General features: G+C 54.6%; 2 protein-coding genes across 3 annotated transcripts; one reads left to right on the top strand and one right to left on the bottom strand.

Annotated features, from left to right (window-relative positions):
- The first annotated feature begins 1,731 nt into the window (after positions 1-1,731).
- On the top strand, positions 1,732-5,479 carry GDF15 (growth differentiation factor 15). The gene is made up of 2 exons (XM_072786726.1): positions 1,732-2,072; positions 3,383-5,479. Exons 1-2 carry the CDS (start codon positions 1,790-1,792, stop codon positions 4,021-4,023), a joined length of 924 nt encoding a protein of 307 aa, XP_072642827.1. The 5' UTR covers positions 1,732-1,789; the 3' UTR covers positions 4,024-5,479.
- Positions 5,480-7,654: 2,175 nt separating this feature from the next.
- Positions 7,655-12,002, bottom strand: LRRC25 (leucine rich repeat containing 25). Of its 2 annotated transcripts, none has more exons than XM_072786728.1 (3): positions 11,855-12,002; positions 10,453-11,243; positions 7,655-8,095 (listed from the first exon to the last, which is right to left on the bottom strand). In XM_072786728.1, the coding sequence occupies exons 2-3, from the start codon at positions 11,232-11,234 to the stop codon at positions 7,984-7,986; spliced, it is 894 nt and encodes a 297-aa protein (XP_072642829.1). In that variant the 5' UTR covers positions 11,235-11,243; positions 11,855-12,002; the 3' UTR covers positions 7,655-7,983. The 2 variants fall into 2 exon arrangements, with proteins under 2 accessions (XP_072642829.1, XP_072642828.1); XM_072786727.1 differs by having other exon boundaries at positions 11,797-11,994.
- Positions 12,003-25,158: the final 13,156 nt, after the last annotated feature.

The raw sequence follows: 25,158 nt of genomic DNA, 5'->3' as shown, positions 1-25,158 counted from the left end.
TCCCTACAACCTAACACACCTACTCGCTCCTCTTGGTGTGGTTCCGTTGTTCAGTAATGGAAAAGTGTCTTAGCAGTGCCTGCAGTGTGGAATTTAGGGAATGTTGGCATCTGGCCATTACTGATCGTGCAGGGATGCCCTACGAGGACAGCACCTCCTTTGCCCCATCTACCCCAAGGTCAGGTCAGGTCTAGGTAGGGGTGGCTCATGCTGACCTGTCCTTACCAATTCGGATTACTCAGCACTCTGGCTTGCCTTCCAGGCCGGGCCTCTGCAGAGGTCACAGCAGTGTGTCTGCAGAGCGGCCCAAGCTCCTGGTCAGTCCACATCCTTTACTGACCACTTACTATGTGCGTCAAGCTGGTGGGGCAAGAGCCCCATCTTCCCAACAGCCCCTGTCGGGATGGAGGTGCCAGCAGCAGAAACCAGTGTGTTTACTAAGCATCTGAATGTCCGGAGCATCATGGAGGGAGATTGGGACACATAGCCTAGCATAATCCCCCGTAACAGAGGCTGAGATTGAGTCTCAGGGGGGCCCAAGGCTTGGCTGGGCTCACATGGCCAGTGGGTGCGTGCTGAGGGTGGGGGGAAGCCTGACCCTGTTCCTCCAGTGGAGACTTGCTGGGTGCCCCTCAGCAAGTCCTTGTACCTCTTGCCTGCACACACTCTGGTCACACTTTACACATCCCCTCGATCTGCTTCACACTGAGCTTCCCCATCTTCTCTGGGGTCAGGAAGCTAGAAGCGGGCACACTGGGCTGGGGCCAGGGGTCCTGAGCAGTGGAGAAAGATCCAAGGGGAAGACCTGGGTCTTTCTGGGGCACTGCTTGCCCCTCCACCCTCTGGTGGCTGGACCTGACACCAGCCCTCCCTGCCCTGAATCCCAGCACTCCGATTCCCTACCACCTCTGCTCTGGGCCCAGCCAAGGGACTGGGTCCCAGAGTAGCTTCATCTCTGTCTGTCTTCAAAGGGCCTCCAGTGTAGGGCAGACAGAGCCAAGCACAGATATTCCCAGTGCTGTGAGGTCAAGGCTGGGCTAGGGGAAAGGATAGGGGTGGGGAGCACCCATCTGAGCCTGGGAAGGTAGTGTTAGAGAAGGCTTCCAGGAGGAGGGGGTTTCTTAGTAAGGGTTTGAAGGATGGGTAGGAGTTCCTCCACAGATGAGGATGAGGGACTGCAAACACACCCGTTAATCACATACCTCCTATGTGTCTGGTCCTGTCCTTCATACCTCATTTGAACTTCTCTGCAGTGAAAGTCTCAGTTCTCATTTTCCAGGTGAAGAAACGGAAGTGGGATGGAGAGGACTGACTTGCCTACAGTTGTATTTTCTGGCTCCTTTGATCCTTTTCTCCTCTGCTTCCTTAGTTTTTCAAAATCTTCAGTCTTTGACTCTAACCAGGAAGGGAGAGGGGGAATCCCAGGAGGAGGAAGGCCACCTCTTGAACTCTTGCTGTGGGATGTAGCATATAGAAATATCTTTTTTGACAAAAGATATTTTCTCACCAGTCCACCAAGCTGGAAGGAAGTCCCCATTTCATAGAAGATGCTACTGAGGCTCAGAGAGGCTTCTAGGGGGAGGGTACCCCCCTTTCCCCAGGAGAACCCCCCCAGAAGGGCCTCCCCCTGAAAAGCAGCCCAAGACTCAGCCAACTCTGGTCCCTGGAGTGTTTACTCTGCACCCAGGGCGGAAGGGACCAGCCAGGCGGGGGCGGACAAAGTCCGGGGATTATAAAGGCCAGTCCAGCGGCGTCCGGTGGCTCAGTTCAGAGCTCAGCGAGCACCGGCATGCCTGGACAGGGACCGGCACCAGCACACTGCTCTCCCATGCTGGTGATACTGGTGATGCTCTCCTGGCTGCCTTCGGGAGGCGCCCTGTCTCTGGCCCAGGAGCACCTCCCCGCCTTTCCAGGACCCTCAGACCCGCACTCCAGTACCGACGTGTCCAGAATCCAGGAGCTTCGGAAACGCTACGAGCACCTGCAGACCAAGCTGAGGCTGAACCAAGGCTGGGCCGATTCAAACCCTGACCTCGTCCCTGCAACTCGAGTCCGGATACTCACTCCAAAGCGTGAGTGAAATCTAGGAGCCCTCGGCCCCCTGAGCAGCTACCATCATCTAACCAATGGTTCTGAGTCATAGGGGCTCAGGCCTGCCACTGAGCCTCAGTCTCCCCACCTGTGAATCGGACAAGAACATCTCCCCTTGGGGCTGACAGTGGGGGGGAGGGCGGCGGGCGGGGGGCATGTGGCCCAGTTTACGCCCGAGACAAGATGAGGGTTTGGCTAAAGTGCGATGTTACAGATCGCAGATGGGGAAACTGAGGCCCAGAGAAGCTAGCGATTCTTTTTGAAAACTCTCAGAGCCTGGAATTCCCAGAGACTAAGTCAGGCAGCGGCGGGGGTGGTGCGGGGAGGAGGGGTCCTTGTCTTTGGATGTAAGGGCTGGGGGAGGGCGCGCAATCCCGGAGAAAGGATGCAGAGAGCGGCGGAGCGGGACGAGAGGAGCGCAGCCCGCCGATAGGTGGAATCTGCCGGTACCCGTTCCAAATCTGACGCAATCCCTTGACACCGCACTGCTAAAGCCGCACGTGGCATGTGCCTTAGGGAGGGAGGAGATATTTTCTCGCCATCCGCAGAGGATCTAGGGGGAGGAGAGGGAAGGAGATCTGGGCTACGCTGGAAACTGGGAGGGGTTAGGGGAAGAGCGTCAGGCCAGAAGGGAGCGCTGCTGTCTCGCCCTAATCCTACTAGTGCTGGGAGACTTCAGGTAAGCCTCTTGTCCTCTCTGAGCCTAGTGACCCAGTCCCCGGCTTCAAAGCCTGGTCCCCCCAGTATCTCCAATACCTGTACCAGCCTATAGGGATCTGTGAATCCCGGGGAGCCAGGTAGTCTTCATTTCTCAGATATAGAAACCAAGACTCAGAGAGTTGAAAACACAGTAGCTAGTCGCATCCCCAGCCCCAGGCACTTGGTAGGCCTTCAATAAAATGGTCTTGACTGCCAGAGGAGGCAGAACCAGTGTTTGGATCTTAGTCCCTCTAAATATCAAGTATATATTAATTCCTGCAAGTATTTACTAAGCACCTACTGTATGCCAGATATGGTAGCGACCAAGCAGACAGAAATCTCTGCTGAGGGGATGCAATAGGGGAGATGAAATGATACACAATGAAATAAAATAGTGCCTATTTTAGGCAGGCTAGAGAGGTATGTAGCCTGCCGTGCTGAGATGAAGGAGAACAGTGTGCTTGGACGAGGAAGCAGCTTGTGCAAAGGCCCTGCGGTGGGATGCAGCTTGGCGTGTGGGAGAAAATGGGCACTCCGCGCCTGGCGCACAGTAGGCCCGTGGTTGACTGACTGGCCTTCCTCTCTCCCTCAGTGCGACTTGGGCCGCGAGGCCACCTGCACCTGCGCATCGCCCGGGCCGACCTGACTGCGGGGCTCCCCGCAGCCTCCCGCCTACATCGGGCGCTGCTCAGATTGTCCCCGACGGAGCCGAGCTCGTGGGACGTGACGCGGCCGCTGCAGCGTCAGCTCAGTCGTGTAGGTTCCCGGACGCCCACACTACGCCTGCGACTGTTGCCTCGGTGGGACCGGTTGCGAGCGTTGCCTTCTGCACGTCCGCAGCTTGAGCTGCACTGGCGGCCACGCGCGGCCAGGGGGCGCCGCAACGCGCATGCGCACGCCCGGGACGGTTGCCCCCTCGGGGAGGGGCGCTGCTGCCGCCTGCAAAGCCTGCGCGCGTCGCTCCAGGACCTGGGTTGGGCCAACTGGGTGGTGGCGCCCCGCGAGCTGGACGTGCGCATGTGTGTAGGCGCGTGCCCAAGCCAGTTCCGGTCGGCTAACACGCACGCCCAGATGCAGGCGCGCCTGCATGGCCTGAACCCCGACGCCGCGCCTGCGCCGTGCTGCGTGCCCGCCAGCTATGAGCCGGTGGTGCTCATGCACCAAGACAGCGACGGGCGCGTGTCGCTGACGCCCTTCGACGACCTCGTGGCCAAGGACTGCCACTGCGTGTGAGCGCTCCCGGTCTTTCACTTACGGCTCGTGAGCAATGGAGGTGACCCCAGAGACCCTGCCTGTCGAATGGGCTTGTGGGGCCTGAGATTCCCGACTTCCCACCACTGCTATCTATACTCCATCCCGCCCAAACCTCTGTATTTATACGTTTGTATTTATTATTAATTTATTGGGGTGATCTTGGGGACTGGAGGGTTGGGGAGGGCTGGTCTGACGGTGTGCCTTTATTTAAAACTGTGGTAATAAAAATGAAGGTGTCTGACCTGAGCCCCTTGGTGTCCAGGATGAAGCTGGTGACCCTGGGAAGAACCTTCCCTTCCCTGGCCCCAGTCTCACAGGGGACCTGGTATCAGGGTGAGTGGAACTGTTCAGGGAATGCGTGGTGGAGCGTTCTGGGATGTCAGGCAATCAGATGGTGCTCATGACACCGATGCACCCAATGACACCCTTCTCTCTGTTTCTGCTTCTCTAGCTCCCTGTTCTCTGTTTCTGAGACTTTCTGCGTGTCAGGCTCACCCATATCTCATCTCTCAGTATTCCTGTTTCTGTGCCTTGTCTCTATCACTGCCCTGCTGTCTCTCCTTGCTTTGGAGTCATCCTTCCAAACACAGGCAGCCCAGATCATGTCCATCTGCCCCCAACCTAGAAGAGTTCCATCACTTCTGTTTGTGGCACCTCCCTCCATGTTAATGGTACCTCTATTTTTTGTATAAAAAGAGCAAGGGTGGGGGCCATGCCCTGTGCTGCTAAGGCAGCTGGGAGTTCCAGGGCTCCACCCATGCTTAGTTTTCCCCAGCCCGCAAGTGACGGCATGGTAGCCATCCCCACAGCGGCTCACTGGTGACCACCTGTGCCACTTGCGTTCCATTTCCAGTAACAGTTCCTGCAGAAGTGCAGAGTATCCCGGGGAAGCCATCCCTCACTACCCTGGCTGACCCGGGTTACTGGTGGGCAAGCTTCTCTTTTGGGAAGTGCTGTTCATGCTCCTGTTCATGGCTACAGTGTTGGAGTCCCCAGGACCCTTGGGATCTCTCTAGGACTCTAGCGGCAAGATCACCTGTGACTTGACTCTGGAAGCTATGAGGAAGCAGCTTGGTGGCCAGCCTGCAAAGCCAACACCCAGCCCCAGGCTGTGGCCATCCCCAGCCAACCTGCCTCAGGAGGCACAAGGCTTATCAGAGCTCTTTTCCCCTTTCTTCCCGTCCCCTCCCCCTAGACCAGGCAGGCTGCAGCAAGCAGAAGCAGTTGGGTTCTTTTATACTGAAACAACAAAACACCAAAAAGGAAGTTGAGAGAACCCCACTCTTTACTATCCAAGCTACAGGCAAGCTTTCCTGACACCCTGTAATTGTGTGCCTTGCACCAAGTGGAAAATAAACTCCAAGCAGCCAGTTAAAGAGAGAGAGGGGGAAAAAAAAAAAAACAACACAGGAGGAAATAAATACATTGTGAAGAACATTTTCATGCACAGGGCATCTCTCATCTTATATAGCCTTCTTACTTAGGATCTTGGAATCCCTAAGATATTCTAAGTACCCCCTCTCCCCACACCCACCTGCCTATCCACCCTGAGAATCTCAGAAAGGAAACATTAGGGGGAGGGGGGGTCTTGGGGACAGAGGCCCTATTTCCGGCAGTGAGATGTGTCCCCTGTGAATGCCGCCACCCAGAGGCAGACAGGAATGATTATGGGTGTCCCTGAATATTCAGTGAATGCCTAGCTTTTTCCCAGGCCTCGACTGGGTACTCAGGACACAGAAGTAACAAGACAGGCAAAAGCATTCCATTTGCACTCAGTTGACTGAGGAACACAAATGAGTACAAAGATAAATGATAAGAAAGCGGTCGGGGCACCTGGGTGGCTCAGTGGTTGAGCATTTGCCTTTGGCTCAGATCGTAATCCCAGGGTCCTGGGATTGAGTCCTGCATCAGATTCCTTGTGGGGAGCCTGCTTCTCCCTCTGCCGATGTCTCTGCCTCTCTCTCTGTCTCTCATGAATAAATACATAAAATCTTAAAAAAATAAATAAATAAGAAAGTGGTGGACTGCGATATGATTTGTGCTGAGGAGTCAACCCAGGAAATACATCAATGAATGGAGGCAGAGGCGATTGACATGGTTGGGGGAGGGGGCCTTCCTGAAGATATGGCATCTGAACCTGGAGGTTCAGACCTGGAGGAAGAACAGGACTCCGGGGAGAGTTGGGGAATTGGCATTTGAGGATGCCAGAACAGCAGGTGCAAAGGCACTGGGGTGGGAATAAGCTCAGCGTTCAGCAATAAAAATGTTGTAGATGGGACCAGAGAGCTGGGTGAGGGCAGACTCCACCAAATCTCCTGGGTGGTAGTGGTGAGGGGTGTGGGTGTGTTTGAAGAGCCATGGGCAGATGCGAAGGGGTAGGAGCTGGGAGTGTTGGGATCTGATTAATGCTGGAGAAGGAGGAAGACAGATGGGGGCAGGAGTGGGCACTTGAACAGTGTCTAGAATGGGGATGCAGGGGTTCAAGGAAGCTAAAGACCCTTATAGGTCTCCCCTCTCCCACCCCATCTCAATGACTTGAGATCATTCTCAAGTGTTGGGGACCCCAAGGGAACCTCAAAATTAAACTTGATACCAGGGTCACCCAAAGCTAACAGATGCCATATAAGCCTCTCCCCCAAATATCAGCTGTTGCTTTTGATGAACATTTGTGTTGCCCACGTGCCTTTCATACCTCTCAGCTGCTGCTTACCAGGCTGGTCCCCCTGCCCAGTAGGCGTGTCCTCTCCACTTCTCAAACAGTTACACGTCCTTCAAAACCCACTCCAGATTCCCCTCTTACACACAGCTTTTTCTAAACTCCTTTGTTCATCTCCCTCTGGAACCCTGGCCCCATCCCAGGCTTGACCGCTCAGGACTGAGGGTGTCTGTGTCCAGCTGTCTCCCCTAGATTGGAGGGTTGGCAGGAGCCAGGCCAGGAGCAGCTGAAGGAAACCCAGCTGAGGCATGAGTTTGAACAAACTCTTGAAATACACGGAGCATTGGGAGTGATTAACTCTGCCTGCAGAGGAAACAAGAAAGCTTCTGAGTAGAGTGGCATTGAACCTGGCCTTGCAGGACGAGTTAGGATAGCTCAGCATATTAAAGCTAAAACAGCTGCCAAAACTAATTCTAATTGCCTTGTCGTACAGATGGGGGATCTGAGGGCCTGTTAATGGCAGAGTCAGGACTTGGACCCATGCCTCCGTGGGTATGGAGTTCTACACCGGTATCAAGATGTTTAAGAGTGAGAAAAAGGGGATGGGGATGGCATTCTGGGCAAAAGGAATGGACAAATGAAAACTTTAGGAGCGAGATGGGCTTGGTGGTGAGGAGGCCTAGGCCAGAAGGACAGAAGAATGGGAGAGGGCAGCGAGGTGGGCAGGGTGGAATCATGCAGGCCTCAATTACCAGACTGAGGTCCTGGGGGCCATGGGGAGCCATGGAGGGTGTGTGAGCAGGGGAGGGATACAGTCCCATTCATAAGTTGTAATGACCCCTCTGGGGTTTGTGTGGGCTTCCCTGGGGGCTGAGCCTCGGAAGTCTTAGAGATCCGGTTTGGGGATCTTAGGGAATCCTCACCTCAAGGAACCCACTCACCCTGAGCCAGCAGCCTTGTCAGCCCTGCAGTGTTTATTGAGCACGGCCTAGACACTGACAGGAAGGTGACGATGGAGTTCACAAATTGACCTTGTTACCCCCATGCTGGGGCCTCTCCTCTTCCCCTTCCAGCAGCTGAGGGAACTGAGAAGCAGAGTGGGGGCTGGAGAGGGAACTGCAGAACCTCTCTGGGGCCTCAGGGATGGTCCTTCCCTGTCCTCATTCCTCAGGTTTGGGAAGACTGAGGCCAGGGAAGAGCCAGAAGGCCGCAAGTCACCTAGAAGGCATCATGCTGGAGTTCGGGGCATCAAAGGCTCAGCACCCGGGGAACACATACTCCTCTTAGTCCAGCGGGCCCCGGTACACGGACTGCAGGTTGCAGTAGACAGGCTGGGAGGAATGGTCAGGGCCCTCGTAGTTCATGTAGAAGTCGCTGTCCTCTGATGAGTGAACCCTGTGGAGAAAGAGAGATGTGAGGGGAGGAAGGACTCAGAGGGTAGGCATGTCAGCTTTGAGAGGTAAAGAAAGTTCTGGGCGACTGAGTCCCTTCCTACATTTACATATGAGGAAACTGAGGCACGGAGCAGTGTTCTCCCAGCCTCCCAACCTTCTCTGAGGAAAGGAGGTGGGGGCCAGAGATTCAGGGAAGATTCCATGGATTTAGCATTATAACACTGTGGTCCAAGGACCTCAAGTCCATGATTGAATTATTTTCTTCCTTAAAGTTGAGGCAGTTGCTCATTTTTTACTTTAAAATCTACACTTTGGTTTCTTTTCTTTTTTAAAAAATTTATTTTAAGATTTTATTTATTTATTTATGAGAGAGAGAGAGGAGAGAGATTGAGAGAGGCAAAGACATAAGCAGAGGCCTCCTGCAAAGAGCCCGATATGGGACCCGATCCCAGACCCTGGGATCACGCCCTGAGCCAAAGGCAGATGCCCAACCACTGAGCCACCCAGGCATTCCTCTTTTCTTTTCTTAAGATTTTATTTATTCATTTGAGAGAGCGAGAGCGCATGAGCAGGGGGGGAGGCAGACAAAGAGGTAGAAGTAGACTCCTTGCTGAGCTGGGAGCTGGACCCCAGGACCTGGAGTTCATGATTTGAGCCCAAGGCAGACGCTTAACCATCAGGTGCCTCCCCACCATCCACCCTTTTTTTAAAGATAGACTTCGATTTCCTCTTGAAAAATCAGAAGCTCTAGTCACACCAGCCACATGAACGCAAGTGGCTAGAGCCAAACTAGTATCCCTTCAGCTGGGAAATGTTTTTACTAGGTTCTCCGAAGCAACTGACTTTGCGGCCTCAATATAGAAATAAATTTCTGAGTCTCAGTTTCCGCATCCATAGAATTGACCTGGGAGGAGGTAGCTTCTTAGCAATGTCTAGCTATGTATGGTGGACAAGAACTCCACCCCCCCACCCCCCACCCCCACGTTTCGGGGAAAAGCTCTCCTGCCTCTGGAACATCCTAACACTACCCTGGACTCCTCTGGTGACAAAGGCTACTTTGGGCAAGTGGAGTCCATCATTCATTCATGCTTTAGAATGAATCACTCCAAACACATAAATGCTCGTATAGAGATAGACAGGACTGGGAGTCAGGATCTGTTTCCTACCTCTGCTTCGGACTCAATGTGTGACCTTGGGCAAGTCCCCCCTCTGCCTCCCAGGGGGCCTCCGTTTGTACAAGGAAAATGTATAGTGGGAATGGCAGATCCAATTCTAAACAATGTTTTTGGAGGAGACTGGTCCTAAGGCTTTGGTGACAGCGAGGCAGAGGGGAGCATCACAGCACGAGCTGCCTTAGTGGGTCTAATTAGTGCCTTCAACTCCCTCCGGACCACTTCTGCTTTTGAGCCGTATTTGCATCTGTTTTGCATATTCTCCTATTTCTCACCAACAGCTTCCCCCCAGCCTCCCCACTTTGTGGATTTCCCTGCCCACACCCATCCATGACCCTGTTCCATTCCTGCTCAGATTCCCTCAGCTCTAATGTTTTGCCTTCTCAAAACCGATTCACAGGAGATTCTCCATTCTCCTCCACCTCCAGGCCTTTGTCCCGGCCTGTGCTGTCCCCTGCAATTCCTTTCATTCCCTTATCCAGCCTGGAAAAGTTGAAGCCATCCTTCTAAGTTCAGCCAAATCTAGACGTGTCAGGGCTTTGGGGGGGGCGGGAAACACAGCTTTCTTAGCATCTCATGTGTCAAAGGGACATGTGGAGGGGCGCCTGGGTGGCTCAGTGATTGAGCGCCTGCCTTTAGCTCAGGTCATGATCCCGGGGTCCTGGGATTGAGTCCCCACATCGGGCTCGCCACAGGGAGCCTGCTTCTCCCTCTGCCTGTGTCTCTGCCTCTCTCTGTGTGTCTCTCATGAATAAATAAATAAAATATTTAAAAAAAAAAACAGAGGGACCTGTGGGAGGGGAGCCATCCCCACTGTATAAAGACTGAAACAGAGGCTCAGAAATAGCCCTGGGTCACACAGGATCTGAGCTTAGACCACTGACTATTGTTGCAATGCCCCTACTCTGCCTGGAACACTTGCCTCCTCTCTCCCCATACTGGGCAACCAGAAACTCAGTTTGCGGGTCAGGAAGGGAAACACTTGTCTCATATACAGGAATTCGCTTAATTCTTATCCCAACTCTGTGAGGTGGAGCTGTTATTATTCCCATTTTACAGGTGAGAAAAAGGAGGCCCTGAGGTAAAACTACTTGCCCAAGATCACACAGACTACAACAGGTAGCCCAGGGGTTTGAACCCCGGCCATCTGGTTCCAGAGTCTTGGAGGTAGGTGTGAATCACTCACCCATGTTCGGCCCACTGGTGCCCGGCATCTGGCTGGCCCACAAACACATTCTCATAGTCGGGTGTGGAGAGTCTGGGCTGGGCAGCCGCCGGGGGCTTAGGGCTGAAGCCCCGGCTACTGTACCTTGGCTGCTTGCCAGCCACAGACCTAGAACCATCCTGAGCAGCCCATGTTTTGTCCAGGTCCCGGGGACTGGCCGTCCAGCGTCCCCGGAATCTCCAGGCCAGACCTAGGCCAGCAATGGTGAGCACGAGGAGCAGGGTTCCACTGGCCACCAGTGCCACGATGGTCAAGGACAGGCCAGAGGAGCAGCTAGCCGCCAGGAAGGCAGACACATTGTGCCAGGCCCCAGTGGCTGTGTCCTGGCACTTCGGAGGCTCTTGGCCAGAGCAGTTGTTCTGTCGGACCTGGTGCCAGGATTTTAGGACACAGCTGCAGTCAGCCTTCAGATCAAGTTGACAGAGCATAGCCAGGTCCGGGTCCACGCGGTCCAGTGAGTTGTTTGTCACATCTAGGACCTGCAGCTTTTCCAGGAGTTTAAAGAAGAGCAATGGTAGCTCTTGAAGATTGTTGCCAGACAGGTCAAGGTGAACCAGGTTCCTGGCCTGCAGAGACTGGTTCTGGGGCAGTCTGAGGCCTTGGCCACTGAAATTCAGGCATGTGGCCGTGAACTCCATGGTCCAGTTCACGTCCCCGGAGGACACGTTGCAGGAAAGCGCTTGGCTGCCTGGATTCTGCAGCAGCAGTGGCAACAGCAGCATCCACACCAGGGAGCCCTCCATTCAAGCAACCTAGACAGAGAGACACCAGAATCTAAGCCCAGACCTTAGCTTGTGGTCGCCTCGCCCTCACCGCTCGTGTTGTATTATTGTCATTGTCGTCGTTGTTGTCTCAGAGTGGCTCAGGCTGCTTCTGAAATGGTACAACGCAGGCCCTCGCTCGCCACCTCCCTGGCTGGCTCCGGCCTCTGCCTCAGTAGCCCCCTCTGGGGAATGGGTACAGAATCCCAGTGCCCGCCGGTCCTGGGAGGCCAGAAGACCCGGCCCAGTCATCCCCTCCCCTTCTCCCAATGAAGCCCCTTCGGGTCAATTCGCCCATTCCTCAAGCGTGTCCCCCTCCCCCACGCCCGAATATTTCGGGCACCCTCATTGGCCAAAAGGAGACCATATGCAAAATAAGCGGTTGCCCCGGAAACGGCGGGGTCACCGGCCCGCTAATTCTTTCTCCCTGGACTGCGGGGTGCTGCGAGTCTTGGGCTGGGGTCGGACGCGGCTGCTGAAAGGAACCCCGTCCGCTCTGGCTTGAGGTCTCTGCCCGGACCCGGTTCTAGTGCCCCGGTCCTACCTTTCGGGTCCCACCGCCACGCTGTTGCCTGGGCGGCGCGGGAGCTCGCGGAGCTCACCTGGACGCGGGGGCCGAGGTGGTCAGCACCCGCCTCGGATCCGCGTGGCCCGGGGCGCTCCTCGGCTCAGGATCTGCACCCAGCGACTCAGGGGAAGAGGAACTGGTGTCCGGGTGCAATGCTGAGGGGAAGAATGAAGACACAGAGACCCGCCCCCCTTCAAGGCCTCAGGCCCGGGATTCTCACGGGAGGGGGAGGGGCGACCTGCTTCTCTGTTGCTGGAACCCAGAGACTGCATGTCCCCCATTAACACCCCGACAGACTGCTACCTCATCAACTCGCTTCCTGGTTGTCAGCTCAAATTGACGCCCAACCCACGCATTCGTATGTTGGTTCATTCAACCAGCGCCGGTGCTGGACTTCCAGAAGGCCTGAGTGTGGCCGGGTTCTGGTGGAGCACCCAGTCTTCAGAGAGGTCACAGCGGGACACAGACACACCCAGTCCAGTGGAGTCAGGTCAGGTCAGAGGGAGCGACAGAGTCCAGGAAGGCTTCTTGGAGGAGGAAGCATTAGGATTGGGGCTTCAACACGCGAGTAGGGTTTTGCCAAGGATTCCCAAAACCATGCCTTTGACTCTCCAAGCTGCTAGCTTCCCCCACAGACTCAGAGCTCCTGCTCCATACAGCGCTGCCTCCCTGCTGGAGGGGGCTGTGAGGAGGGTTCCTTGGGGAAGGAAACGTTGAGTCTGGGGCTGAGGATGAGTCACAGGAGCTGGCAGAAACAAATGCATGGCAGATTCCAGGCAGAAGTCACAACAGGAGCAGAGGCCCTGCAGCCATGGCTGGATGGGTCAGTGTGTTTAGGAGTGGAGTGGCTGGAGTGGGCAGACCAAGAGGAGGAACTGGTGGTGTGGGCAGGGGGTGGGCAGTGCAGGCCTCAGAAGCCAGGCTAAGGAGTGGGGCATTATTCCCAGGACCATGGGGAACCAAGGACGACGTGTGAGCAGTGGAGGGGTGTCCTGTCAAAATATTCCCCCAGGCAGCCCGGGTGGCTCAGTGGTTTAGCGCTGCCTTCAGCCCAGGGCCTGATCCTGGAGACCCAGGATGGAGTCCCACGTCATGCTCCCTGCATGGAGCCTGCTTCTCCCTCTGCCGCTCTCTCTCTCTCTCATTAATAAATAAATAAAATATTTAAAAAGAAAATATTCCCCCAGAGTGAACCAGTCTTGGAAGTGGGGGACCTGAGGAAGAGGCCAGAGTTCCAGAGGAGGAGGAGGGGTGCCTGAGTCAGACCCAGAAGATAATAAGAGTAGATTAAGAAGGGTGGGCTAGGAGAGGGTCTCAGCCTCACCGGGGTGTCCTGGTGTCAGGAAGACCAGGTTCGAATCCATTCCAGACCCTGGCCCACTGTGCAACTTTAACCACTCTGTGCCTCAGTTTCCACATCGGTAAAACGGGATAAATGCTAAGAGCCTTCTCCTTGACTGTGGGAAGCTACAGTTCACTCCCTGGTGCTTTCTGGTCTCCTCAAACTGTGCCCCTTTCCATCTTCAAACTCAGAGGAATGACCAAAGGTTTTGAACTGAGACTATAGAAAGTTGAAAATTGTTGCTTCAACACACTCAAAAGTACTCATTCTCTCTCTCTTTTTAAAAAGATTTTATTGATTTGACAATAGAGAGAGAGCACAGTGAGGAGGGGGTGGCAGGCAGAGGGAGAGGGAGAAGCAGGCTCTGCGCTGAGCAGGGAGCCCAATGCAGGGCTTGATCCCAGGACCCCCGGACCATGACCTGAGCTGAATGCAGATGCCTAACTGACTGAGCCACCCAGGAGCCCCAATGGTACAGAAAAATTGCAAATCACAACTCTGTGGTACCAGTGCCATTTATTTTCCGCTATCAGATTGGCAGAACTTCAAAAGGATGCTAATGTTCTGCAGGGCTGCGGGAGCATCTGTGGCGCTGTCCCAGAGGAAGGTATGCTGACACAGGCCACCGGAGTCACAAACACTTGTCCCAGCTGACCCAGCCTCCCACTTCTGGGATGCTCCTGAATAATTCATGTTTACAAAATGACAAGGGCAGCAGGGGCATGAGCTAACTAATCAGTGGGTAAACAAAGTGCAGCGCATCCATACAGCAGAATGTTACTCAGCCATAGAAAGGAACGAAGCCCTGATACCAGCTACATCGTGGATGAACTTTGAAAACATCATGAAGAGTGAAAGCAGCCAGTCACAAAAGGCCACATAGCCTGTGATTCTACTGATATAAAACGTCCAGAACAGGTGAATCCTTAGAGATAGAAAGCTGACTGGTGGTTGCCAGGAGCTGGGGGGAGGGCCTATTCAGGGGGATGGGGTTTCCATTTGGGGCAACGGAAATGTTCTGGAACTAGATGTAGGTGATGCTTGCAAAACACTGTAAATGTACTAAAATCTCACTGAATTGTACACTCAAAAATGGCTAAAATGGTAGATTTTGTGCGAAGTGTATTTTGAACAATTTAAAACAGGAAGGAAGGCAAAAAGATGGCAGAGCTAAGAGATGATTCATTGCATGTTGGGATATGGGGGTGATGGGGAAGGCAAGCAACCTAAGGGATTGGTTAGATGAATAACAGCTCCTCCTTCCTGGGGGATGCCTCAGAGTCATAAAAACAAAATGATAGATCTCTATGAACTGATAAGGAAAAACTCATTCATCTTTTTCCATAAACCTTTATTAAGTGGCTACTGTGTGCCAGAGACTGGTCAGGGAGCTGTGCCTACAGCCCTGAACAAAACAGACCAAATCCCTGTGCTTGTGGGGTTCTCGTAGCAGTTGGAGAGGTTGGCAACGTGTAGGATCGACCGAGAAAATATGGAGCAGGTGGAAAAAGTAATGCAGAGAAAAATAAAACAAGAAGCAAGCAGGCAAGGTGGCAACTCTTTTTTTTCTTTTTTCAAGATTTTATTTACTTATTTGGGAGAGAGAGTTCAAGTTTGTGCATATGTGCGAGGTGGAGGGAAGCCAAGCGGGTCCTGGGATCGAGCCCTGTATTGGGTTCCCTTGCCTAGTGGGAGCCTGCTTCTCCCTCTCCGCCTCCCCCTGCTTGCACTCTCCCTTTCTATCTCAAATAAATAAGTAAAATCTTTAAAAAATAAAATAAAACACCGAAATCAACCAACAAGCCCACACAAGACTTTTGGGATAAGAGGGACGGGGCAGGGGTGCCTGGCTGGCTCAGTGGGTTAAGCATCTGCCTTGGGCTCAGGTCATGAATCCAGTGTCCTGGGATGGAGCCCCACACCAGGCTTCCTGCTCAGCAGGGAGCCTGCTTCTTCTTCCCTCCCTGCCCCTGCTCTCTCCCTATCTCTCTCAAATAAATAAAATCTTAAAAAAAAAAGGAGGAACAGAGGAGCAGCAGCCACCCTCAGGCTGGGGTGTGAGTGGATATCCCCCATGTCCCACACCCTGGGAGGAGTTAGTGGCATCCAGCCCTAAGGTCTCTTAGAATAGGAGGAAATGAGGAAGTGCCAGACACCCGGTCTGTGTGTGTGTGTGTGTGTGTGTGTGTGTGTTTGGGGTGGAGGGAGGTAGGCGTGGGGTCTGGGATAGTGGGTTCTGGAGGTGGTCTGGGGGACCTGAGAGACCCAGAATCTGGAAAATTTAGAGGGGTCAGGAGTTTGGGAGACCTAGGTCCTGGGGTTTGGGGGTTTGGAAATGCTTGGCATGTGGTAAGGTATTGGGGTCTGAAGCACGGGACCTGGAAGACCTGGGGTCTGGGCCATCCTAGCTGCCACCTGAACAGGTCGTGTCCAGGCTATGGGAAGCAGAGAAACCCGGGGCTTCACTGCCTGAGGGGGACCAGAAGCTTCCAGAGGGCACACCTCCATACTCCCCCTCCATCCTGCCTGACATGCTCTTGAGCCTGGGCCTGAAACAAGCCTGAGTCCCAGGCAGGGCCAGTCCCTCAGCACAGAGACTTCCAGAGGTCCTTAGGGCCACCTAGAGACCTTCAGAAATCCCCAGAGATGTCTAGAACAACTCAGAATCCCCAAGCCCCCAGGTTACCCAGAGGCCTTCAGAGATCTTCAGAGACCCCCCCACCCCCAGTAGCCATGAAAACATGGAGCCATCCCACAAAGACAAAGATAGAAATACAGAGTTCCCTGGGATAACCCAGACTCAGGGCCACCAACCTATGACCTCCTCAATATAGCCATATATGCCCAACTCCCTCTGACCCCCATGTACCCACCTGTACTGGGTGAGGCCTCAGTCCTGCCCCTGCCCCCAGTATTGCCAAGATTGGGGATCTGAAGTGGGATCAAGGGTTTGCCCTCCCCCACCATCTACCTCTCCTCCTGTTCCTGAGCTCTCATACTTATCCCTAATCTGCCCTTCTCTGGAGCCCTGATTCTCCGTGGGGCCAGAGGTTTGGGGCTCAGGCCCCAGGCCCTGTCCTGCCTACCATTTGCATTCCCCATGCTTCAAAGCGCAGCCTTTGAATGCCAGACTTCTGTCCCAGCCTGGAGTCTGGCTGCCCTTAGGGTCCTGTCTCACCTGGGAGAGGAGGGAGGGCAAGGTGCCAGGCAGCCCAACCCAGCCCAGGAGGCCCAGATCTAAAGGCCTGGGGATCTCAAGGTGTCCAAGGGGGCTCTGGAGCCAGCAGGTCAGGACCAGAGGCAGGTGTGACAAGCCAAGGCCGGGCTAAGTACCCAGACAGTAGGCAGACACGGCCACCCCAGCCAGGCGAGCATCCAGCCAGCGATCACTGAGGTCTAGGCCTCACCTTCACCTCCCCGTGACCCAGAACGGCCACCTTAATCTCTTTAGGCCTGGCTTCCTCCTCCCTAAAACAGAGACAATGAAAACCACTCTGTGGGGCCGCTGTGAAGAAGGGCTGAGAGTCAGATGTGAACGTGAGTGTGTGCCTGGCACGGGGGGGGGGGGGGGGGGGGGGGTGGGTGGGTGGTGGGTGGTGGTGGTGGTGGTGGTGGTGGTGGTGGGGAGGTGGGGGGGTGGGAGGGGTGGTGCTCAGACGCAGGAGGTGGGGAGAGGGGTAAACGCGGATCCATCGAGGCACAAGCATTGACTTCAGAAGGTTAAGGCTGGAGTTTTAATGGTGCGGAAAGACCCTGTTTGAAGTCACTTGGTCCCGTCGGTTAGAGTAAAATTTTAGAAGCCGCTGAACGCTGTTGTCCGCGGGGTGTCGTCGGGTGGGGGTGGCGCAAAGCAAACGTGGCATCGAGCACTGCGGTCGTCGCCGAGCACGTCCACCTGCTGGCTGCTTAGCCGAGGGCTGCTGGGGCCGCGGGACGCCACGCTGCCCGCCCACAGGGCTCCCCTGGGAGCAGCCCGCGACCACAGACGGAAGGCGAGCTGCCTGTGGACGCCTCACTGCCTCCCACCTCAGGTAGGACCTCTCCGAGGTGCTCCGGGCGCCCCGGCCCCCTAGGAGACCTGGCCCTCGGAGCCTGCTGCCTGGCGCCCCCTGCAGGGCTCCTCCTCTCTGCTCACCCCGACCGGGGCTTCCAGGGGTGATTCCCCGTCCCCCCCCCCGCCCCGCCCCCCACTGCAAACAGGCTCTAGGATTCTGTTCTTCAGGCCTGCTTCTCAGGGACCCCAATGAAGATAGGTAGAGTGACTGACTGGGACACCGGGCTGGCTCAGTGGGTGGAACATGCAACTCTTTATTTTTTTTAATTTACCCATTCATTTGAGAGAGAGAGAGAGAGAGAGAGAGAGAGAGAGAGAGCCCCCGCAGCAAAGGGGAGAGGAGCAGAAAGAGAGAGAGAGAGAGAATCCTGACCTGGACTTCCCTCTGAGCAGGGCGCCCAAGGCGGACTCTATCCCCAGGACCCTGAGATAGAGACCTGAGCTAAAATCAAAAGCCCATGGCTAAATGGATTAAGCTACCCAGGCAGCCAGAGCATGCAATTCTTGATCTCAGGGTCATGAGTTGGATCCCCACATTGGGTGTAGAGAATTTTTAAAATAAATTTAAAGAGGGGCGCCTGGGTGGCTCAGTGGTTGAGCATCTGCCTTTGGCTCTGGTTGTGATCCTGGAGTCCTAGGATGGAGTTCCAACTCCAACTCTCTAGAGGGAGCCTGCTTCTCCCTCTGCCTATGTCTCTGCCTGTCTGTGTCTCATGAATAAATACAATCTTAACTATAAAAGAAAATAAATTTAAAAAATAAACTTGGGGCAGCCCCGGTGGCTCAGCGGTTTAGTGCCGCCTTCAGCCCAGGGTGTGATCCTGGAGACACCCAGGATCGAGTCCCACATCAGGCTCCCTGCATGGAGCTTGCTTCTCCCTCTGCTGGTGTCTCTGATTACTCATGAATAAAATCTTAAAAAAAAATAAAAATAAACTTAGAGAGAGATGTAATCTTCACCATAGCCCCCTGAGATAGGAACTGTCATTACCAGTTCATAGGAACTGATAAGACCCCTCCTCATTTTACAGGCAAGGAAACTGAGGCATGGTGTGGTTGAGTAGCTTGCCCAAGGCTCAACAGCAACTGAGGGTCGGCCCAGAATCTGTGTGGTTGACCATTACGCTACACTATGCTCAAACACCAGATGTATTTGCATCGTTCTGGAAGGGTCTGCAGAGCCATTCCAGGGCACACAATGAATCTCTATGTGGCTCCTGGATACATGGATTTGGACTTGTGTTCATGATAGTGATTGCCTGGGGCTGTGGACTAAGGAGGGTATTTTGTTTTATTTGTTAGGTTTTGTTTGTTTTTGGTAACAATTCATTCATTCCTCAAATATTTACTGAGTGCCTCCTGAATGCAGCAACACTCCTGCTCTTAAGGAGCTAATGTTCCAGGGGGAGGGCACCACGAACAGTAAGTTACCAAATTTATTTATTATTTATTTATTTATTTTATTTTTTTTTTTTTATTTTTTTTTTTTTAATTTTTTTTTTTAATTTTATTTATTTATTTATTTATGATATTCACACAGAGAGAGAGAGAGAGGCAGAGACATAGGCAGAGGGAGAAGCAGGCTCCATGCACTGGGAGCCCGACGTGGGATTCGATCCCGGGTCTCCAGGATCGCGCCCTGGGCCAAAGGCAGGCGCTAAACCGCTGCGCCACCCAGGGATCCCTTATTTTATTATTTTTAAAGATTTTATTTATTTACTCATGAGAAACAGAGAGAGAGAGAGAGAGAGGTGGAGACAAAGGCAGAGGGAGAAGCAGGCTCCCCCTGGGGAATCCAATGTAGGACTCAATCCCAGGAACCCAGGCATCATGACCAGAGCCAAAGGCAGATGCTGAACCACTGAGCCACCCAGGCATCCCTAAATTACCAAATTTAAAAGCGGTTAGGAAATAATAGCTCAAGAGAGAAAAAGTTAAACAGAATGTGGGAGATTTGAAGAGCAAGACGGGGTGGTTCACAGTTTTAAAAAGGTTAGTCAAAGAGGAAAAAAATGCAGAAAAGAAAGGGGAGGAAAAAAAGGATGTGCAGGTCAGAGTTCAAAATGGGAAGTTTTGGGGGTTGTAGGGGGACTGGGTGATTTTTTTATTTTTCTCCTTTTTTACTATGAAATAATGCAACGTATAAAAATTTAGATATATATCTGGAAGCCGACTTGGGGAGCATGGGCAAGGTCAAGAGAAGCTGACAATGAAGCTTGAATCTGGAGGTCTCAAGAGCTGTTCCAAAGGGGCACCAGGGCGAGGCCTGCAGGGACCCCGCAGGAGTTGGTGCTGCGAGTCTCTGCTGTCCTCGTGTGGCCATACTCGGGATTGCAAGTCCTGGGGGTTCCCGGCCCTTCACACCACCAGACTCCACCAGGGAGGATGGTAATGACAGTTTGTGTCACAATCAGGCTGAGACCCCTGGGGACACTGGAGGCCTCGGATCCCAGCACAAAGGGGACAGTGGTAATTTTTAATTCATTTGGTTTGCAACAGGTATTTATCGAGCTCCTGCTGTGTGCCAAGCATTGTTCTTTGCACTGTACAAAATATTCAAATTCCTGGCCCTGGGATGCCTGGGTACTCAGTCGGTTAAGTATCTGCCTCCTGCTCAGGTCATGATCCCAGGATCCTGGGATTGAGCCCCACTTCAGGGTCCCTGTTGAGTGGGGAGCCTGCTTCTTCCTTTCCCTCTGCCGCTCCCCTGCTTGTGCTCTCTCCCTCTCTCTCAAATACATAAAAATCTTTAGAAAAAAATAAACAAAACCAAAAAACAAATTCACTGCCCTCCTAGACCTCATGGATTACTGGGGACATGGGAAATCAATGTGCAGGGCAGCCCAGGTGGCTCAGCAGTTTAGCACCGCCTTCAGCCCAGGGCATGATCCTGGAGACCAAGGATGGAGTCCCGCCTCAAGCTCCCTGCATGGAGCCTGCTTCTCCTTCTGCCTGCGTCTCTGCCTCTGTCTATGTCTCTCATGAATAAATAAATAATTTTTTTTTAAAGAAAGAAATCAATGTGCAAAAACAAAATTTTCAGGAAAAATCCAGCGCAACCCAGGTTGGAGGGCCTCTCTGAAAAGACATTGCTGGAGCTCAGGCCTGAAGGATGAAGAGAAGCAACCCATGGGGAAGGGCTGAGGGAAAGGTGTCCCAGGCAGGGAGAACAGCATGTAAAGGCCCTGGGGTGGGAATGAGCTGGATGCTTGCAGCAGGATCATGCACAGAAAGCACCCAAGTTCCCCTTAGCATTCATTCCGCAGTGTTGTTCTTAAGCTGAGGGACTCCCAAATGGGGAAGAAAAGACTCCTTTTACTGCCCAGAAAGAGAGTGGGACCTTAGGTGCCATGGAGCCTCTTCTGCCACAGGAAGAGATCAGAGGTCTGGAAAGGAGAGGTAAGGGAGAGATGTTGCCATGCACCCCAAAGTGGGACCTGGTCCTCCACTCTCTGCTCCGTGTCTTCAGGCAAGTTGCTTCCCTGTGCTGAGCCTCAGTTTTATCTGCAGAACTTTCTCTGTAGCTGCTACAGGCTCTCCTTTCCTCCACTCCTTTCTTCCCTGCTCCTCCCAGCAGGCCTGAGGTTTTCAAAAAATGCCTCCAATTTCCCAGAGTGAGTATCCCAGACCCAGACAGGGCAGGCATGCCAGGGGATGAAGTGCTGCCTCTGGATCACCTATGGGACTACCTCAGTACCTCTCAGGGCTCAGTTTCCCCATTCTATAACATGTGGAGAAGATATGCTGCCTCTCCAATGAGGCTGCTCGGTGGCTTTTCCAGGGATGATCTGATCCTGGGCTGAGCACACCAATTTCTAATGATTTGGAATTCAACTGTAGGCAGGAGGGGGAGGGACTTACTTTGTGGGCACAAGAGACCACAGAAAGTCCTGGAAACAGGGCAGGGTACCGGCTCAGGCTGAGCCTTATGGAGGATGGACACAGGTGCTGTGGGGGGAGCTGTAGACTTGGTCGAGGCTCCTCCTCCCAGTCCTGGGTCCCTTCTCTCGCCTAGAGTTCATCGCAGCTTTGCAAGCTTGGGAGGTTCAGTCGCCTGCCTCCCGCTCAAAGACTCACAAGCGCAGGCCGCAGCAGGCTGCACAACACGATTCACATCCAGGCTCATTCTCCATCTGGGGACTTCTGTCTCCAGGTGATCGGTCTTGGAATAGAGGAAACTGAAACTCCAAGGGGTTGCTGCCTTTTCAAGGAGCTTAGTCCATCTGAGCGAGCCTTGGCTCCCCCACCCCATCCCCAGGACTCCCGGGTTGGTGGCCTTGCTCCTCCCGCCAGGTCTCTGCGAGAACTCCCACCCCAGCTCTAGCGCTCACCGGCTGCTGTGGCTTCTCCCCTCCCGGTGTTGTTTGGGTTTTAATTTTTGTGTTGCAGTTAGAAAATTACCCATAATTACAGCTTCTGAGAGGAAACATCTCCTGGCCCAGACCCGGCTCCCAGCTGTGGCCCGCCTCCCACGCACGGCTGGGGCGGGGCTGCAGGAGCCGCCCTCCGGAGCCCGGCCCCTCCCAAAGCCTGCCACTTTAATGGGGCGGGGGTGGGGGGGTGCTGCTTCCATCTCCAGTAGGGAGGTAAACCCAAACCAGCCTTCCGAGCGACTCCTGCAACATATTCACCGGCAGCCAGGGCTGTGTCCGCAGGGAGCACAGATCCAATGGGAGGCGGAGGCTGCCAGCCAATTATCTGATGCATCATTTTATCGTAACAGTGACAAATCCAGCCAAGGCCAGTGCAGAATCCGTAATCCAGGGGAGATGGCCAAGGAAGGCAAGAAGAAGGGAGGAGAGGAGAAAAGGGAAGGAGGGAGAAGATGGAGAAGAAGGAACTAGTATAGGCCAGGCCAGGAGCCAAACTGCCCTCCAGGCAGCAGGAACAGCCAGGGCAAAGGCCGTGAGGCGGGCCTGTGAAGGGTGGATAAGAAGACTGGAAAGACTGGAAGGAAGTGGGAAGGACAGCCTCCCCCTCCCCCCCACCCCCCGCAGGAAAAAAAAAAAAAAAAGACCCAGCCCTACAAGCACAGCCCGCTTCAGGCTTCCCCAGGCCCCGCCCCAACCCGGTGGTAATCCCGAGGCCGAGAATCGGCTCAGGGCTGCAGTGCCCGCGCAGCCACACAGGGGCGATCGGGAGCTGGTGAAGAGATCCGGGTCTGGGATCCAGCCGAGACCCTTTAGCCTACTCGGCTCGCGGTCCCCACCCGGGCCCCTTAATCAGTCCCCGGGGCTGCTAAGGCCCAGAGCCCCTGTCTACTTGGGCCTCTTACCGGGACAACCTCCTGCATCCCCCATGCCATCCTAATCTCCCCAGGAGCCCCATGGAGCTTCTTAAAATCCTGTTGCAGATCCTGCCCCTCAGGGCTACACACGTTCCCGTGACTCTATTGCTCTTGGAACAAATCTCAACCCGTCCCTTCGGGAGTGATCCGGCTCCCCTTCCCCCTGCTCCAGCCGCACGGCCCTCCTCGCTCTGCCTCCAGCACCTTCACCGCGCACCCATCTCAGGGCCCTTGCACTTCTGTGACTGCAGGCTGAACATTTTGTTTTCAGATCTTTCAGATCCACCCCTCCCCTTGTTAAACAAAACAAAACTCCCCTCCCCGTGCCCGTCCCTCGTACGGGTGCGGGGTGGGGGCTCTTCTGCGGGTTCGGCTTTTACAAGGCGTGCGCCCCGTTTGGATGTGCCTGCGGCTCAGCTTCCCTGACGCCGTGGGGGGCCCAGAGCTCGCTCCTCTCGGACTTTTCCGCGGGCACCGAGGCTGTGTTTGGAGATCGTCTCGGTTGCCATGAGAACCGCGCTAGGCGCTCCAGCCGGCCGCGCCTCCCCCTTCGCAGCTCGCGCCTCCGTCTCCCTCCTCTCCCCTCGCCTCCACCCTGCTCTGGGAGCCGGGCCCACTCGCCGGCCGTCGCTGGGTCCTCTCCTCCCCCGGGAAGCCCTCCCTCTGCCCAGCATGTAGTGCTCCCTGAGGTTATCCTGACTCGCCAGCTTTTGACGGTCAGCTTTCCCCAGCAGAATCTCTGCTTCGCAAGCAGTAGCAACGCGTCCTGGCTGGGTCCCCAGGTCCCTGCACCCAGCAGACGCTCAGTAAATGTTTGTGGGGAGGTTGAAGAGTCCCAACGACTCAAGGAGCCGCGGCTCAGGGCGAAGGACCCGCGCAGGGCACACAGAACCTGGGGAGCCACGGAGCATTGGGAGATAAATAAGGGGTGCCTGGGGTAGCAGGAGGAACATCTGCAGGGCCTGGGTGTCACAGTTGTCACCAATGCGCTGTGTGACTTGGGTGAGCCACACTTTCTCTGTGTCTCGTTGAAAGTGAGCGCTGGAGAGCGGTGGTGGGAGCGGGTATTACATGAGGGTGCCCTGGAGGCCCACGTCCGTCCGCTGGTGGCGTCCGGGGCGCTGGCAGTCGCCAGCAAGAGGCCCTACAGAAGCTCGCCGGCCGCACCCCCACTCGCTCGCGGCACAGGCCCCTCCTCTACCCCGGCTCCGGGCTGGGGGGGCCCCCAGCGGGAGAGGAAGCTGGGGGAGGGGACGACCGGCTGGACAGGAAGTGGGAAGGGCTGGCGTCCCCCTCCAACCCCGGCTGAGGCCCCTCGGGATGGAGGCGGGGCTGGGGCCAGCCTGGCCCTTCCCTTCCTCTCCGCCTGTCTGGAACCCTAGCGGCTCCCACTTCCCGACTGCCAGGAGGCCTGAGGGGTGGGGATCCCCACTGCGGGGCGCAGCCTCTAAGAAAGGAGGTATAACACGGGGTCAGCTGGCTGTGGGAGAGGGTACTCCCATCTAGACACTCACACGCAGACACACACGACACAGGAAACCAGAGTACACAACGCAGGTCCCAGGGAGCTAGCAATCAACCCACGCGTGGAGGCACAGGCATGTGCACATGCACGCAAACGCATACACATTTGTGAACACGTGTGACGGTGTTATTCGGCCCCGCACAACTGCCAAGGACACAACCACCTCGGAAGAGCCAGGGCCAGTTGTTCAGGCAGCAACCTTTCACTGGACCACCACCCCTCGCATAATGATGTATCCATGCACTCACACAGGAACTGCGTGTTCACAGACACACACACACACACACACACACACACTTGCAGTCATGTACAGGAAAAAAGAACACCTATGGCAAATATTCACAGAAACATCCAGACCTGGAGTCACAACTGGACTGCTTCTCCCTACTGGTTGCCAGTAGGTCCAGTGCACAGGCCTCCTCCACCCCTCCCGGGAACACTTACTTCAGTGTCTGCCCCATCTCACACTCCCTGGAAGAAGGACCCCAGGAGGGGAAATGAGTTACCCACTGCCTGCAGTCTTGACTCCTTCAGAGGGGTGATTAAATGTGGGCTGCACCCAATTTACAGGTGGCAGCACAGAAGTCAAGAAGTGGCAGCAGGAATGACCCAGTCAACAATCACCCACCGACTACTATTGACACAGGGTGTGACTGTGGGGCAGTGCAGGGTGGCTCCCAGGGAGGGGCCCAGGTATCCCAGGAACTCCCTGTGTGGTTGTCTTTGTGTTGCATATGTGTGTTGTGTGTGTGTGTAGCTGTATCTACAGGCCATGTGACTGTGTGACACTGACACATTTATGGCACTGTGAGACCCCAGGGCTGTGTGTGGAGCCCTGTTCAGGCTGCCATGGTGTGCCCCAGGGTGACTGCAAGTAGCTGCATGGGCTCTTTCCACAGCTTGTTGGAAGCTATAGCACAGCTGAGCTTACGTGTGTCTCTCTGCGGTTATAGGTCTATGTGATGGTGGTCGGTGTGTTTTGTTGTTCTGCGAGCCACTGTGTATACGTCTGTGTGTATGACGGTGTGTCCCTGAGTGAGCTGTATGTGCGGTAGTTCTCTCTCAAGCTGTGTGTGTGTGTGTGTGTGTGTGTGTGTGTGTGTGTGTGTGTTGGGTCGGGTAGTTCTGCT

Source organism: Canis lupus, chromosome 19 (genome assembly GCF_048164855.1).
Source record: "Canis lupus baileyi chromosome 19, mCanLup2.hap1, whole genome shotgun sequence".
NCBI lineage: Eukaryota > Metazoa > Chordata > Mammalia > Carnivora > Canidae > Canis > Canis lupus.
Note: the sequence above shows the minus strand (reverse complement) of the source record. Positions and strands in the feature narration are given on the sequence as shown.